Source organism: Haemorhous mexicanus, chromosome 6 (genome assembly GCF_027477595.1).
Source record: "Haemorhous mexicanus isolate bHaeMex1 chromosome 6, bHaeMex1.pri, whole genome shotgun sequence".
Lineage (NCBI taxonomy): Eukaryota > Metazoa > Chordata > Aves > Passeriformes > Fringillidae > Haemorhous > Haemorhous mexicanus.
In genome coordinates, this window is record NC_082346.1 from 26905180 (window position 1) to 26922380 (window position 17201).

The 17201-nt window shown below is 37.5% G+C and overlaps 1 protein-coding gene across 10 annotated transcripts in view; it reads left to right on the forward strand.

The window, feature by feature from the left end:
• Positions 1-17201, forward strand: part of PHF21A (PHD finger protein 21A) — a 134023-nt gene that overhangs the window by 91671 nt on the left and 25151 nt on the right. For 5 of the 10 annotated variants that reach the window (XM_059849437.1, XM_059849438.1, XM_059849432.1 and 2 more), the window contains 3 exons: positions 9200-9400; positions 13054-13308; positions 15072-15158. In XM_059849437.1, the coding sequence (XP_059705420.1) occupies positions 9200-9400; positions 13054-13308; positions 15072-15158 (543 nt within the window). The remainder of the gene's footprint in view (positions 1-9199; positions 9401-13053; positions 13309-15071; positions 15159-17201) is intronic. The other 5 variants (XM_059849434.1, XM_059849439.1, XM_059849436.1 and 2 more) reach the window with 2 other exon arrangements.

Sequence of the window (17201 nt, forward strand, 5' to 3'; positions counted from 1 at the left end):
TTTGATTCAGGGAAAATTGGACAGTTTGGCTTGTATCAAGTGTACTAAATTTTTATCTTCCACATCTTTGTTTTTCAGACAACAGGTGCTGGATTGTGCTGCCAGATATTCTGAAGGCCCTTGCAATGTCAGCAGGTTGATAAGGGGAAATTGGCCCAGCTAGTCCTAACAGGCAATCCACGTTCTGCATTGCAGTGGAAGGGGAAAAAAAATCTCAGCAAGTCTGACCTGGAGAATTTTTTTCCCATTCCAAGTCTAAAAACCATCAAAATCTAAGTGTGTAAGGAAGGCATACTATAAAAGGCAATCAAAGAAAGAAAAACTTGCTTTGCTTAGCCTCTTTTTCCCTACCTATGGCCAGTATCTTCTGTTTCAGAAGAAGGTGTAAAAAGAACCTTGAGTATATCTGGTTGTTTTTGCCTCTGTACATGTTCATGTTCTAAACAGTAAGGCTGTCTTTATGTGGAGTTTCAGTGCTGGAGAAGCATGCTGGGAACAGTGATGGCACTTGCACTGTCCCTCATAAGAGATGAGAATGAGCAGAGGCTTCCCAAGTTCCAGATCCCTCCCCCCTCAAATCTACTATACAGTCTGCTCCAAAACTCAGATCAATCATTTCCTTTGGAAAGTTGTATACCCTTTTTCTAGAGACTTTAAACCATGGTAGGCCATTACCTCTCATATTAGGCTGGTCCAGCATTTAACCATATCTGCATCTGATTTTGAGGTTGAATTTGTCCACCTTCAACTTGCAGATACAGAATCATCATTTTACATTTCTCAGAGAAACTAAAAATTCTCTTGCCATTAGATTTCTTTTCTGTGTATAAATATCTGTACTCAGTGAATAGTTACCTCTCAATAAGCTGGATATGCAGAGCCTCTGTAAGCTTCACATTACACAGTGTAGTTTGTTGGATCCTTGGTTATGGTTGTGGTCTTCCTTGACCTGTCTCCAGTACCTCTGCAACCCTCAAGTAAAAGATAGCTTTCCATTCTTTTGGGAAAATGGCTGTTCTTGGGTGTTTTCATTTAAGATGATGGTAGTTCAGCAAATCTTCAGTTGTTGAGTAGTTTTAGCCATACTTAGTGATGATAAACACAGTTCCTCTCCCCATACCATTTAAATTGGGAAGGCAAGGAAGAACCATGGCTTTGTTTTTCAGAGAGTTTGCTTCAGAGGGTCCACAAACCTTGATGCAATTGAAGGTCAGCAGTTTGGAACTTCTGCAGTGATTTAATTTGATGTCTTCTCTGTGAAGCAGGCATTTTTCTTTGTTTTAATTGTCCTTGGTTAACTAAAGAGAATAGGACAGCAGGTACATTTAGCTGAGCAGAACTCCTGTATTTTATATACTGTTCAAATTACTGGGAACAAAAGTCTCTCATTTGAGTGAGGTGAAACTGTGACTTTTTGCTGTAATAACTCATTCTGCTTATGAAGCAGAGATCTCCAGTGAACTGTGATGTGATGTTATTAGTAATACATTTTGATTGAATTGGCACTAAACAGTATTTGATTGACAACAGGGAAAATGCTGGTGTTAGTTTGTGACATTTGTAAAGCAACTGTGGAAAGGAAATATTAGATGCTGTTACCAAAGTCAAAGTTATCAATAGAGGGTTTTATGATAGAGTTTGAGCGTCCAGATCTTTCTGTTCACAAAAGAATGCATTTCTATTCTGTGGTTTAGTAAAACTAGTCATCTTGCTTGATATTTCTGATCATGGATGAGGCACATGAGCATGAACTGCGTGTGTTTCCTTTCATGAGGAAGAGAGGAGGTGTGATTCAGTCATGAGAATAGCTGTAGGATGCACAAGACCCTACTGAAGCTGACTAAATTTTAGTCAAGGACTGTGATGCTGTGCACATTAAAATGTGCAGTAGTATGTTGTAAAATTACTCTATGACTATCCTTTCCCTTTGAGTTATTCAAAATATGAGTAGTTACCAGATTAAAAAGTATACTTCTCTTTAGGTTGTTTGTTTCTAAAACATGAAATAAGTTTACTTATTTAAATTGCCCTACTTTGCTTGCTTAATGCAGACAAATTCAGTTTAAAGGATGTCATGTTATGAGGCAAATCACAGGTAGGAGAAGAGAAATAGTGGGACTGGCCTGGCAGAGGTGTTTAACTTTAGTAAGCAGCTACTGTGTATAGATGCAAATGGCTTTCCCATGGGGGTAGCTGTTCCTGTGTATTATCCTGCATAAGAATAAAAATCCACAGTATTTTTTGTTCTGAGATTTTATATTGTAGGTTTCAGGCTATGACAGATTTTACAAGACCACATTACATGCTTCTAGTAAACTAGGTTCAGTTGGAGATCATACAGACTTTTTTTACATTGAAGTACAAGACTCTTGTTTCATTTCTGAAGCTACGTCTAGATGACTTTTTTATTTTTTCCCTTAAGAATGTTTTTTTTCTCACCATGAAACAGACAAATGGGGGTAAACAATAAGATGGGCAAGATAAAATTAAAATGAACACCTTTTCCAGTGTAGTCAGCAGTTTAATTCTTTAATTTCTTCAATGTTTTCATGTTGAGCTTGTCCCCATATCCTTTTACCAGTTTGTATTTGTACTTGAAAGTATTTCTGTAAAGGAGAATAACCTAAAGCAAGACAAACTTTGTCAAACTTTGTCAAATTAAAAAAAAATAATCATTCCTATAATTTCTTTATTCCTTAGTACAATCAAAGTACTGCACTTAATTCTTTTTTGTGTTCTGTTTTGCCTGTTGTCACACAATTAATTCCCCATTCATTGATTCCTTTATTGTTTAATTATTGTTGCTGTTCTTGCAAATTTCTTTCTGTTAACATATGTGCTGGAGTAAGAAGCTAGATATTACACTTAGTTAATATGTAAGCTGCAGGAAAACATTGTATGTGTGCTGCCTCTATTGGTTCATTCTCTGTGCTCTGCTTTGTGCAAGAGTAAATATTCTAAAACAAGAAGACAGTGATGCATAAGGTATTTCATGGTACAGCATTCTCTTCCAAAAATTAATTGGTCTTGTGGTGCAAATGGTAAAAGACACGGTACTGAAAATAAAGCAATCAAGAAGTCACATAAAGCAGAATAGCACAACAGCTATTTTTTGATAATTTAAATTTATAATTCTAGCTATGTTTTTAAATTAAAAAAAATATTAAGCATTCTCCCCTGTTAAGAATTAAGGAATGAACATTATTTTCAGAACTGTCATAGTCTACTTCTGAAGTGGTATTTCTCTATCATAAAGGAAATATTCAGTATCTCTTTCAAAATATGTATGTTCATGTCTGAACTGTGTGTTTGTTTCAGAATTACACCTATAGGAATTAATTTAAAATATAATTGTGATAAGTCTACCAGCATTTTTAATGACGAAAATACTTTTCACATCATGCCAATGCTATCTAATAATATTTATCTGACATAACATTAAAGTAGATTTTTATGGGATTAAGTTTTATGTAAATTCCATTTTACACAAGGTACCAGATGCCATAGTCAGAAATTGTATTAAAGATATTAAGACTGCAAAGCAAACTCATTAATTTGGGGGGTTGCAAAACTAAGTGGTTCACTAAGTGTAAGTTCATCCCACAGGACCATCATGGCAGAGGCAGGAGAAGCATTCAGTTGCCCTCATGTGCTCTGAAACCTCTTTTAGATGTGCAGAACTCCTCGTGTCTTTGTGTTGCTTTTGGCTGTGTTTTCTGTGAGCTGAATGCAGCACATGCTCTTTGGGACACTTACTGGAGTGTTTGCAATGCAGCCATTGACTGGCTAAGGTTAGATACCTATGTATTTTAATTAAGGCTTTAAAGAAATACAAGCTTTTCAGCTATAAAAAGAAACAGGGCACATTTCAGTAATGATGCCCAGTAAGGCATTTGAGTACAAGGTGGAAGTGGCCTCCCAGTCCCATGGCTACATTTCTGTTCAGCATTCAAGCACCTCTGCCTCAGGGGGAGCCTTTTCTGACTGAAAGATATAGGGGCCATTTTGATCACCTTTAAGAAGTAGGAAATTGTATCACTCTTTTTTTCTGGAAATAAAATTCTTTCTAATCTAGTTGGTTTAGATTTAGTTGATAAAAAGATCTGGCTATAAGTGAAGCACAGCCACAAGTGCAGAATTCCATAAAAATAGAGCGTAACCACAGAAATAGCTGTAAATATTTCTATAGTCCTTAGATCATTCTTTCAATAGAGTTTAATTCAAGCTGGTTTGTACAAAAGTATTTTTTTCATTACTGGTGTAGATTCTGCGTCATCAATTTCTATAATTGGATTTCACTATTTTAAATTTTAGATACCATCTTAAAGCAGAAAATGAGTGTACAATTACTCTCCTTGCTTGTAATTTTTCCATTCTCAAATTCCATTCCCAGAATGCACCCTCTTTGCAGGTTAAAGACCAATTGTACCAGATCTCTAAAATCTTTTAGCTTCTTTCTGTCATGGAAATTCTGGTATCTTTCTCTTTGGGTAGTGACTGCAAATAGGACTGACAAAGAGAGAGAAGGGAGGCTGGAAAGGAAGATTGCAGAGTAGTGAAATTCCCTCCATCTTCTCCACTTCCAAGCTGGAGCATACTTGAAATCAGTACTTCCTCTTAACCATTTCACTCGCAGCAGCGGGCAGCTTTTACATCCCAGAGAACATCTTGGTCGTTGGAGGGCACTGGTAACCGAGGATCCATAATAGCTGACTTCCTGACATTGGGAGAGCAGGAAAGCATGTCACTGGCAGGCAGCTGAGCAGCTCAAACCACATCAGCTTTGGTTTTATGTTGTGATATGAAATGTATGCATTGCAAGGTTATTTAGTGTGCTAGTTTACTCTCTCATTTAAAAAATATCTTTATATTTTAATTTTTACTGATTTTTGAAGTTTAAAAGCAGACCTTTCTTTAGGTATGGATGTTTTTCCGAACATGTTTCCTGAAAGAAGAAGAAAATGTGTCACAAAATACAATCAGGGATCTAGTATTTGAAAGCGAAATGTACTCAGAGAACTATTTTTGCTTGATTGACCAATTAAAATGGAAATAATGCTTAGCTAATAAGGATAAAAACCTTAAACCGTACTTAAAGTTTGCTCCAAGTACTTTGCTTATCCTATAACAACATATTCATGGTACTTTTTATATGAGCACAGAGATGTGTTTTGGCACAGATACATGATCAAGAAGATCTATTTTCCGCTTAATCAAACCAAAATAATCTTCCAGTGCTGTGTTAGGATTTGGCCTGTGGCATGAATGAGAAAGTGGTATAGCCAAATGTCATACTATTGATTGCAATTATTAACTTTAAGGAAGGGTCATATATGATGTCTCAGGCTCTGAACTCAGCAGTGTGAACAGTTCCTGATGAGATTAGCGATAAAGATGTCAAGACAGCAAGAGCTCTGAGATGATGTAGTGTGCTTACAGGGCACTGTTCGACAAATGGGTTTGGAAGTGGTCTGATAGTAACCATTGCATAGGGCTGGCAATTCCTTTTTGGTTAGAATGCAGTTCGGAAGAATGGATGAGATTATTAAATTCTTTCACATCGTGGATGTGAAGAGAGGATTGGCATTCAGTTTTGAGGAAGGTTCAGTAAACTTGAAAGACAAATGCTTTTCATACATTCATAATATGGCAGGAAAAGAAACTATTCTAGGAATAGGAGGAGAACTAGAGCTTTAAGACATGCAGAAAACTCATGTTGTGTGCATGATGATGTGTTTGTGATTGAGTTAATCTCAATATAAACGTTGAAGTAGTCAGTAAGAATTAAATTAAATATTCTTAAATATGGTAAGGAAAAATGACAGTGATTACATTTAGAGAATTCGGAATATTTCTTAAAAATTCTGTGATACTTTTAGAACACCTGAATCTGACTGCCATTCTGTCTCTTAAGACATGCGGCTAGGACTTTAAATCAGCCTTGGCAAATCTCACTCATACAGACCGTACTTTCTGTAGCACAAACTGTCTTTAAAATTGATTAAGAACAGTCAAATAACTGAGGAACAATTTTAAAACACAGTGTTAATGAAGTTTGACAGTAAGCAAGAGTTTCTTTCATGGCACCCTCCCGTTTAATTCCCTACGGAAGGAGGCTCTGCTAAGGTCGCTGCAGACAGACGCGCTGGGCGCTGGTGCGACTGCCGGGCAGCACTTCCCGCGTGCGGAGCCCGACCAGCGCCGTGGGCTGAGCCGTGCAGAGGAGCGCGCAGAGGGTGGCGCTGAAAACGGGAGATCTGCCCCGAGTTCCTCTGTAGGTGCAGCGCTGAGAAACTCGTCTGGTTTTGCTAATTCAGCTCTGGACTTTGAAATATGTTGTTCAGAGCGTCTCTCTAGATAATTACGAACAAACAGATAATCCCAACAGTCTTGCAGAGAGTAAAATGATTTCTGTAGTTTCAATGTGGTATTTTTACTGACAGTTGGTAGAAGCAGCTTATTAAACTGCGTAAGCAATTGGCATGCAGTGCGAACTTCAGTTTTACTCTCTGAATCTTAAAAGCATTAGATGTTTCTTCCAATTTAATATCTGCATAATGGATATGGATGGCAGGATATGCTGCTGCCAGGCAGCTCTCAGCAGCCTCCAACAGGATAGCGTAGACTTCCAGAGCAACGGCGTTTTTCCACTCACGTTATCCGTCTTGTGCCAAATATGCTGAGCGTCACTTTTTGCACAAGGCACTAATATTGAGCTTCAGTCCTGTTTTACCCATCTCTGCAGGCCGTGGTTCAGGCCCGGGGGTGGAACAGGCAGTGTGTGAATGCCATGTGACTCACCTCGCTCCTGCTCCCCTGCTCTCCTTGCTGGCTCTTGTCCTGCTGTAACAGTAAGGCAGAGGAGTCCTCAGCCTGCCTCCCCCTTCTCTATTTTTTTTTTTTTAATCTTTTCACTAATGTTCCTCCCATTGTAAAGAACAAGATGGAAATTCATTCTTGAGTCACTGCTGCTGATTTCCTCCAGTCAGGGAATCAGTAGAAGAGCATCATTATCCCTGAAATTTGTACTGGCAGCTGTGGAAGACAAAAACTCCCTTCCTGTTCATGCTGGGTATGGTAATTCTTCAGCCTCCTGTGCAGGAGGAGTGTATGTTCAGTCCATTTTTTGGCAGGTATTCTCTAAGTACGTTGCATTATTTCCTCTCCTACTTTACTGCCTTCTCCTCTCCTCCTCCTTGGCTGCATTTTCAGCTCTTGTATCTGCTTGCTGACGCTGCACTTTGATTTGCATGTTAACATGGTTGATCTTTGCAGAAAGCAATTTTAAATGATTGTTCAGTTATTATGTGTACGAGCAAGCTGATGGACATAGGACATTTAAAACTATGTGAAATATCTGAATTAGGGAAATGCCTTCTACATTTCTATTATTTTATCCTTTTTTCAGAAGGGAGCAAACAGTTTACAGCTTTTAGGCTTTGACAGCTTTTAGCACTTCAGTGGATGCAGGGTAAAATGGTTCCTTCAGGCTGCTGTCCTTTACTAACTCCCTGAATTTTCAGCGAGGCTGGGCCAGTGTTTCTCTTGTCAGAGCTGAGCAGACATCCTCAGCCAGGCTGTGGGTTTTGTAGAAGCCAGGCAGTCCTTCTGTACCTTCAAGTTGCTGAATTCAGTCTTTTGCTAAAAGGTCAATCATGTGAGCTCACACATTTCGATATTATGAAACAGGGATGCAGGGTTTGTTACTTGTGGTTTTTATTTGGCTTTTTAAAGTTCCAGTTTTCAAATCTGTCAATTTGGGAAATTGCCCTGCTAGAGGTACACACTTGCTGTGTGAGGCATTGTGCTGTATTAGCTCATTATAAGCAAAATATTTAAAATCATAAGTCTACTGTATATCCACAAAATGAAGAAAACAGATATTTTGTTAGCTCAGAATTTCATAACCATGCGTGAATGAAATTTGAGGAAAAATATTTTCCAGTTGTAGTAAGTAGCTGGATTTTTTTGGTTTGGTTTTTTTTTTTTTTTCATCTCTATGTTTAGTACTGTGTCTGAATACTAGTACTTCAAAACAAAACAAAAAATCAAAGCATTTGGTATTGTCAAAATGGTTGTGTTATTTTTAACTTTATATCTCATGTAAGTGCAACTTCTTGTGGCAACCCACTGTTAGCACCTGGCTCTGGTAGAGGTTTCCTGACCATTCCTGTTTCCACCAGAGTTTTCATGGTTCAGCCAGTCCCATGGCTGTTGGCTTCGCTGTCCTCTCCCAAAGAGTGCCTTTTTGTGTAATTTCTTGGGAGTGTGCATATGCTCTTGATCAAGGGGGCTTGGGTAGATAGCTAAATCTTTTCAAAGCTGTCCAAATTTGGGGGTGGTTAGAGTATAGGTAAAAATGTCCATTTCTGATCATGCCTGCAGAATGTAAAAAAGTCTCACAGTGTTTTCAGTGTTGTCTACACTAAAGTATAATATGAACATAAATTGTGAGCCCTTATTATCCATGCAGATTACATGTATCTTATGCTGCAAGTCACCTGATCTCCTTTTAAATCCTCTTACTGTCTAAAGGTGCACAATGGCTACCAGGAGAAGAAACCTCTTTTAAAATAATTTTAAACTTTAATGGAAGCTAAAATGTAATATGAAGCCTCTAAGCTGGAAGAAATAGGTCTGTGCCATTTTCTTCCCCTGTAGGTAGTGCTCTCCGATCTGATACTTTTTTCAGGTAACAGTAATATTGAACAGAAGGACCATGCATCCATGCCCTTCCTGATCCCCACTTTGCACTGACTGTCTCTCACTCAGTTTCAATGCCTGCTACAAAATGACATGCCTACTGCCTTGAAGTCAGCTGGGAGGTTTCAACCCAAAGTTCTTTTCTGTCACTGTTTAGGAGTGTGTGTGTTTGAAGATGTCAAAGCATGTGGAATCACATAAATACAGGTTTCTGAGATCTTGCAGCGGTTTGTGAATAGACTGAATTTTGGTCAGTGGGTTTCTACAAGAACAGTGAGGTCACCTTGCTGGATGTAATACTCCTCTGTGGCCAATTTTACACTGTGCCTATTAGATAACACCAATAGTTAAAATTCAAAAAGAGATGCACCACTAGGCTTTTAAGCAGTTCCTTATTTACACTAAATAAATGTATCTCTAGGTGTTATTATTTTCTCTAGTACGTGCAGCTAAATAACTGTCATCATTTCTGTTTATGATTCTGTTTATCTGGTAGAAAAGAGTGGTGGAGCAGCTTCGGAAGAATTTGATAGTGAAGCAGGAACAGCCAGACAGTAAATTTCAAATACAGCCATTGGCACAGTCAGAAAACAAACTACAGACACCACAGCCACAACCACTACAACAGCTACAGCAGCACCACCATCAACAGCAGCAACAGTCCACGGCACCCTCTCCAAACGTGATAGGATCACAGGTAAAAAGCTACAATTCTTTTTCTTACTAAAGATGAAGCTCACTGAAAATTAAAAAAAGGAAAAGTGCAGAGAGTAAACTGCAAACTTTCACTTATGCCTGCTAGTGTGCCAAATTAATTCCTTCTTCTATGAATATGCAGATATGGGTCTTTTGGGTTTTTTGGTAAAAATCTCTGATCTGAGTTTAAAAAACAATGTACTGTTTCAAAGTTGAATCATAACCCCACAAAAAACAAGGTTGGCAGTGTATCACCTTTCTTAAAAATAAGTGAAAGTTTAGCAAATGAGCCTGTCTTTTCCCTAGGTGTGTGAATGAGTCTGACCACACTTAATAGGTCTCAAGAAACAGTAAATACTTTACACACTCTGTATGAGGTATATGATTAAAATCCTTTTTTTTTAAATGACTAACAAAATGCCCTCTAGAAATGTGAACAAAATGCAAGAAAACAGTTCCTTCTTCTTTCTGCTTGGTTCTTTTTAAACACATGTAGGTCATACCAAATAATACTTACCTGAATGTTCAAGGATTTGTCTAAAAGTATACAGTGTTAATTGCAGAGTTCAAGTTTTACAAAATAGGGTCTTTACTGGGAAGGTGAACTGAATTTCAGTACAGTATAGGATTAGAGACATAATCCCAGAACTCAACAGAGAAAGTGGTTTGCTTAAGAGGGGAATTTCAAGTTTCTCCTGTTCAGATATTTGAATTCACAAAAGTATGACTGAAACAGCTAGAGAATGCAGGGAGGTGTTCTGTGAGAAGAAGTGTATATGAAGTCTTTTCTTCCTGTTGATGCAATCTTAGGAGGTCACGTTTACCTGCATAGGCAGATGACAGAATTCACCCATGAAGTTTGCTTTCTCATCTTCCCTTTTGCTGAAAGCAAAGGGGAGAGAAATGGTTGGGCTGGTAATTCTCTTGTTAACTCAGTGCATTTGTGAAGCTTAGCTAATTGTGGTTTTGAGAAAAGTGCATTGAAGAAATGAAGCAAACCTAACTAAGGAAAACGCATTTTGAGCAGTAACATCAATATCAAAGTTAAAATGGAACAAAGAAGCAAATATTACTGTGTCCTAAAGTATTTATAGGCAAACAATGGGTCACTGTTGTATCAGTGATCTCTGTTTCTCAGACAGGAAACATAAGAGCAGCAAGCACAGTTTTGTGTGTTTCTCAGTATCCCACACTTTGAATTCACTCATTAACTTCCAGGTCATCTCCTGGGTTGTAAAAATTGAGGTTTTGTTCAAAGTTAAAGAGCCCTCTAGCGAAACAGTCAAAAAACTGCTACACTCTTCTGATTTGGTACTGTATTACATGGTACATTAGTACTTGGAAAGTAGTTACAAATTGGAAGGCAGTTTGTCCTGTCCCTAAGTAAATAAATAAATTTATTTGGATAAATAAGCCAGCTTTTATTCTAAACACTTTTCTGGTTTTATTTATGTTGTTAAAATAGTGAAGCATCCTCACTTGTTTCTGCATCTAAGGTTTTGCCTCTGTCTTACTGTCTCAATCTCTTTCGGCAAAGAAAGGTCAAATACTTTGTCTCTCTATGAACAGTTTGTTCATGCCTGCTTTTGTAAATAACACATTTTTCTAGCCTGTGTCACTACAGAGAATGTTTTCAGAGTAATCAAATTTAGGAATCCAGGTATATATGCCATAATTAACAGTGACATTTTTAATATACATGATATGTCCAGTAAGAAGGTCTTTTACAATTTTCATAAGTAACAAGCCTGCTAAAAGGTCATATTATTGCAATATTATGTGCAATAATGCAGACTAACTATGAATGCAACTTCAGTATGAATTAATGCATTGACTACTTTTTAGAATAAGCGATCTAATTAATGCTCAGCAAAGTAACAGGGATATTCAAGCTCTATGATCTTCTCACTGAAGCTGTACTCTGAGTATCTGCAGAGTTAGTAGAACCCCTTGGAAGAGTCACTGTCCTGCATCACATGATTGATTACACCTTTCTTTAGGACATTTATGGTGGAATGTAATGCTTGTGAAAATGACACCACGTCTCATTGGAAAAGCTTGAATAATGTTACTGTATTATGGGAATGGAGCCTCTTGCTTTGGGGAAGGTGCAGCAGAGGTTGATAAGCTTGTTAGATCTCAGATAAAAAGTTAAGAAAAATGTGTTGCAACAAGGACAATTTAATTATGTCTGGATTTTTCATAAATGTATAAAACTGAAGCATAAATTATCCTTTGATTTGGCATTATACAGTGAATTTTTTCACACTTGTGCATAATTAACAGTTAGTGGACATAGTTTAATTATTATGAAATTAGAAGTGAGAAAGTAAACTTTGTTTTTGTTTAAGGGAACAGTATTGGTGAAAATACTGAAGCATTCAACTGGAAATATAATATTTTATTAGAAAAAAGATAAAGATCTTGTATGATTAAAGTCAAGTAGTCTAAATCAGGCATGTTCAGAACACAAAGACCCCTTGATCCCTTGTTTTCCATTTTTTCCTCTGTAGAACACAGAGCTGACTTCAGGAAGGGATAGTGGTTATTTAGTACACTTAGTACATTTAGTGGTGTTATTTAGTACACTTTAGTACATTTATAAGAGCATTTGATCATGTGACTAAAGTTTTGAAGATGCAGTGCCGTTAGTGCAATGGATTTTTTACACCAAAGTGAAAAGAAATAAGATTATTTGCCATTCTGTTGAGTGTTATGTGTCATGAGCTTTCTGTTTGCTATGTGTTCTGGTTTTATATGAAGACTCTCACCTTGTTGCTTTTTGAATGAGATTTGTAAAGTCCATTTGCCTCAGCATCTTGGAAGACAGTATATTTTAAAACAAACCTGTGAAACTATAGTTGCTTCAACTTTGGCATTTTGGGCATGATGTACTGAGGCATTTCAGATAAATGCTGGTGTTACATGATTCAAAACAGCTCTTTTTAAAACAGCCCAAGGGTAATCATGGTGTCAAACACATATTCCAAAACTAGCCCATTCCACAGAAGTTAAACGTAATTGTCTGCAGTTGGGCAGACTAACAGCCAGCTCTTACAACTTCAGGACAACCCTACTGATGCTCTTGAGAAAGAAAGTTCAGTGCAAGGTAAATATATGTATCACTAAAGCTGAGACTGGGGTGCCCAAAATAAAAATTATATTTTTGTTTTTAAAAAAAAACAATTTATGAATTGTGATCCTCACAATCTTCCTCTGATTGATAACTACAGTTTCCATTTAAAAATAGGAGTTTTACTCAGTGAGAAGCTAGTTTGCTGCAATGTTTCATAAGCCTCCACCTTAAATGTTTGATATTGACAGTGCACGTTTGGAAGTAATATGAAACTAAAAGATCCAAAATACATATGCCACTGCTAACACTTAATTGTAATTTTCTCAGGAATTTGTTTTGATTCAACCTGCAATGCTGCAGGTGATTAAAACAGACCAAACATGTGCCTCAGATGAGAATGCTTCTAGCTATCCAGTTTTCAGAGGCATAAGATAATTGTGCTTGTCTGAACAGCAGGTAGATAGGCTTAGAGCTGCCTTTTCTTTCTCATGCTGTCTATTGTTTCTGACTAACCAACCCACGTCCTGTCTGATACGGAGTGTCTCTGTCTCTTACAGTGTATTTTCTGTTTCCCTTAGAAAACTGTAACTACAGCTTCTATGATCACCACTAAGACACTACCTCTCGTCTTGAAAGCAGCAACTGCGACCATGCCTGCCTCTGTTGTGGGTCAGAGACCTACCATTGCCATGGTTACTGCTATCAACAACAATCAGAAAGCAGTCCTCAGCACTGATGCGCAGAATGCACCAGTCAACCTCCAGACAACAAATAAGGTCACTGGGCCAGGAGCTGAGGCAGTCCAAATAGTGACAAAAAACACAGTAACTTTGGTAAGCGTTTCATGTGTTTGCCCTGCAGATATGTGTGGGTTTGGTTAACAAGAGAGCTATTGGAAAAAAATAAGCAGTCAGGGTTTCTCACAGAAAGGAGGATAGTAGGGACATGGTGTGAGTCTTCACTAGCTGACATTGCTAAAGTGATAGTGTATAAGAAAAACATCTTCTCTCCATGTGGGTTGTTATTACTGTTTTGCTTTATAGAATTAAATCAGTGCTGTCATCACCTCTGTGTAAAGTTTCCCCTGTTAGTAACCGTAGTCATGGAGCAGTAGTGATTGTTTTGCCCTTACTGAATCTGTATAGCTATGCTTTGCAGAATTCTTACTCTTTTCTTAGGCAAAGGAGATGTCAGACTTTCTTCATTTGATCAATTTGGGTCTTCTCTTAGGGTTTTTTGAGTCAATCTCTTGTTACCTTTGCATGATCATTAGACAGATCCCTTAAGTTTGCCCACTACCATGGCTTCATTTAGCACGCTTTTAAGCACATAAACAGATGCTGTTTCTTTAAAAACATGTGCTTTAGCTACATCACAGAGTCTTTTCCAGACTAGTTAGCCACCTAGAAATAAAAGAACCAGTGTTTCAGAACTGCATTATATAGGCTTCTTGGTCTGGAAACCAGGCATTATGTAACAACATGACAGGGAAATTTTAGTTCTGAAGTAAAGGCTATGGCTTTATTAAACAAAATCTAATTTATCTCTATTTATTAAAATACAGTTTAATGCAGATGGAAGTAATTTTGCTTCCTAATGAGGCATATATTTGTGATCAGAATAGAGAAGACTATTTGAGTGGAATTTTTTCTACTGTTCTCTTTTCCTGTGTCATCCCTTGCACCACTGTCATCTGTTCTTTGTGTCTATACTTCATTGCTTTGCTGAATAACTTTGATTTGAGGAGGTAATTCTATTTTAATACTAGTCTATGATTTATGTTTTTATAGGAAATTTCATCCCAAATATCAGAATATTTTCCCGAGTACTAATTAATCAGTACAAGACCTTTTTGAGGGAAATTGCAATCTTATGTGGGTGGACAGAAGCATAGGAGGGTATAAAATAACATTGACATTAATTTCAGAGACTCTCCCCAGGTACTCCTGGTGGCTGGTAGTGCTATTCAGTGGTTAATCATGTGGCAGCTCCATGCAGCTGATTTCAGTAACACTTTCAGGGAAGTACTTAGGTTTCCTTAAAATCAGATCTTAATTGTTTCAAATGAATGGACTACTTTTGAAAATTTCAAGTTGTGTATTTAGAGCCCCTCACAGTGTCATTAATATTGCTGAAAGAGTTGTAACTTCCAAATCTTTGCTATTTGCATAAGATGTTCTCTCATTCTTCTGTGTGTCATTTACTATGGAAAGACCATAGCTCATATAACTGAACATCAAAATGTTACTATTTTCTGCCTGTTGTAATGCTACTTTTTAATGATTAAAACAAACACGAGTTTTTATTATCATCAAATGAAATGGTTTTACATTGCAGAACACAATAGGTAGTACAGTTGAACTAAAAGGAAATATTACTACAATTTATGAAGTAAGGTGTGTAGGATCTAGAAAATAAGGTTTAGTTCTGTATTTAATACATTTCTAATGAGGAACCTCTTGCTATGAAAAATTATTTACAGAGTGAAAACTGAGGACATCAGGTCTGAAAGTACCTTCAGGATGTTGATTTTGGTGAAAAACTTCGAAGCTAAAGTTTCCTCTTACCTCTTACTGAGCTTTCTCTGTTCTTACAGCAGGTTCAGGCTACGCCTCAGCCCATAAAAGTGCCGCAGTTCATCCCTCCTCCCAGACTTACTCCTCGTCCAAATTTTCTTCCACAGGTGAGTATACAGAGAACAAACAATAGAAGGAGGAACTTCATTATAGCATAGATAGAATAGACTTTTGATAAACATTGTGTGGTGTTTACTGCTGATGTGCTGGAGAAGACTATTCATCCTCAACAGGTTTGCAGATGATAACAAATTCGAGGGTGCAGTCAATATTCTTCAAGGCAATGCTGACATGCAGACAGTCCTAGACAGGATAAAGGAAGGGGCCAGCAGGAATGTCTTCAGCCTCAGCATGAGAAAAGGCAGTCTTGTACCTGGAATGGACTAACTCTCTGCACAGGTACAGGCTGGCGACTGACTGGCTGAGGAGCTGCACAGATTAAAAGGTCTTGGTTTACAGCAGCTCAATGAGTGATGTGCCCCATCACTCAGCAAAGAAACCTACCAGCATATTGACCCATACCAGCAGGATTACAGTCAGTAGATTCAGGGAAGAGATTATCCACCTTTCCTCAGCAATCATAAAACTCAGTCTAATAAACAACCTGCAGTTTTGGAATCCCTGGCTGATAAATTTGAAGGGAGCATGGGAAGGAAGTCCACTAAGATAGCTTGGGATGGAAGGAATATATAACCTGTAAGGAGAGGCCAAGAAATCTGGCCTTTTCAAATTTGGAGAAGAGGCTTTGAAGGCACCCTAACAGCAGTGTTGCTTCCATTATCAGCAAGGAAAAAAACAAGAAGCATAAGTGTTTGGCAGGAAAATTAGAGGCATTGCTCATAAATTAGGGCAGGGAAGTTTTAGACTGCACATAAGGAAACACTTCTCTCCTTGAGGACAGTTAGAAGCAGAAGAGGCTTGCCAGACATGTTGTGAAAGCTCCGTCCTTGAAGTTTTACAAGACTTATCTGGACAAAGCCTTGAGCAGCCAATCTGCATTTTGTGGTGGTCTTGCTCTGAACAGGAGGTCAAATTAGAGACCTCCTCAGCCACCCTCCACCTGTATGAGTTTGTAGTTAGGAAATTTGCATATGATGATTATATATGATCTTGTTTGCAATAAGTGAAATGAACCCATGGAATAGGTGTCATCAAAATTAAAGCATCACCCAAGGCCTTAAATTGCTGTCATTGTTGCTTGTTGCTCATGAGTGAAAAAAGAGAAAATTATATATCTCTAGTTTATTCCCAAGTATTTCTGTATTGCAAGGGAGAGTGACCTCTGTTTTCAGCTGAGTAATAAAACTTGTGGTTCACTTTTTTTTCATGGTTTGGGGAGGACACTGATTGTTTCTTATGTAAAAAAAATAATATCTTGGATGAACTACTTAATTTGTATGAAGTATGTGATGCTGTGAATAAAAGTTAATCTTTTGCAAAGAGAAAAAGGAAAGTAAAGGCTGGTATCTGATTAAGATTTGGGTATGGTGAGATTTGTTGGAATGTGACCTGGTTTTTCATGGTAAAATGCTTTATGGAGTATTGCAGGTTGATAGGACAATAGGAATCAAATAAGAAAAAAAAAAAGAGCTTTATTTTTAAAGTAATGTACTCTACTTCTGTACTCTGTAATGATATTTTAAGTCCATTGTTAAAATACAAACAGAACAGGGATGGGAAATAAGCAAGTATTGGTGATGGAGTTTTGGAAGATTCTTGTGGTTCTTTTCTTTCTTGTGAAAGAAGAGAAATGGCTGCATTTACCTGTACGTTCAGCACTTTCACTAAGGGATTAATATATAATCTTGTAACTTTTTTTGCGTATCAAGATTGGTTGTGCAGGTATCTAAATAATATATAGAATTGACAGATAACAGGTATTTGCAGGAAAAAAAAATTTTTTGTTTCAGGGCACAGTCAACTGTTCATAATTTCTTGGAGGTTCATTACAAAGCCCTGAAAAACTTTTTAATATGAGCACCTCAGCTGTGCCTGTAAATATCACATGGATTTTTTTGGCCTGTAAAACCAAGATGTTAATTTAGATACAGATAAAGCATTTGGCAATAAACATTCTGTATAAGTATCTGTGCATCCAAATACCATTTCAGGGATGGTGACTATATATGCAAATGTTATGTATGGGGTTT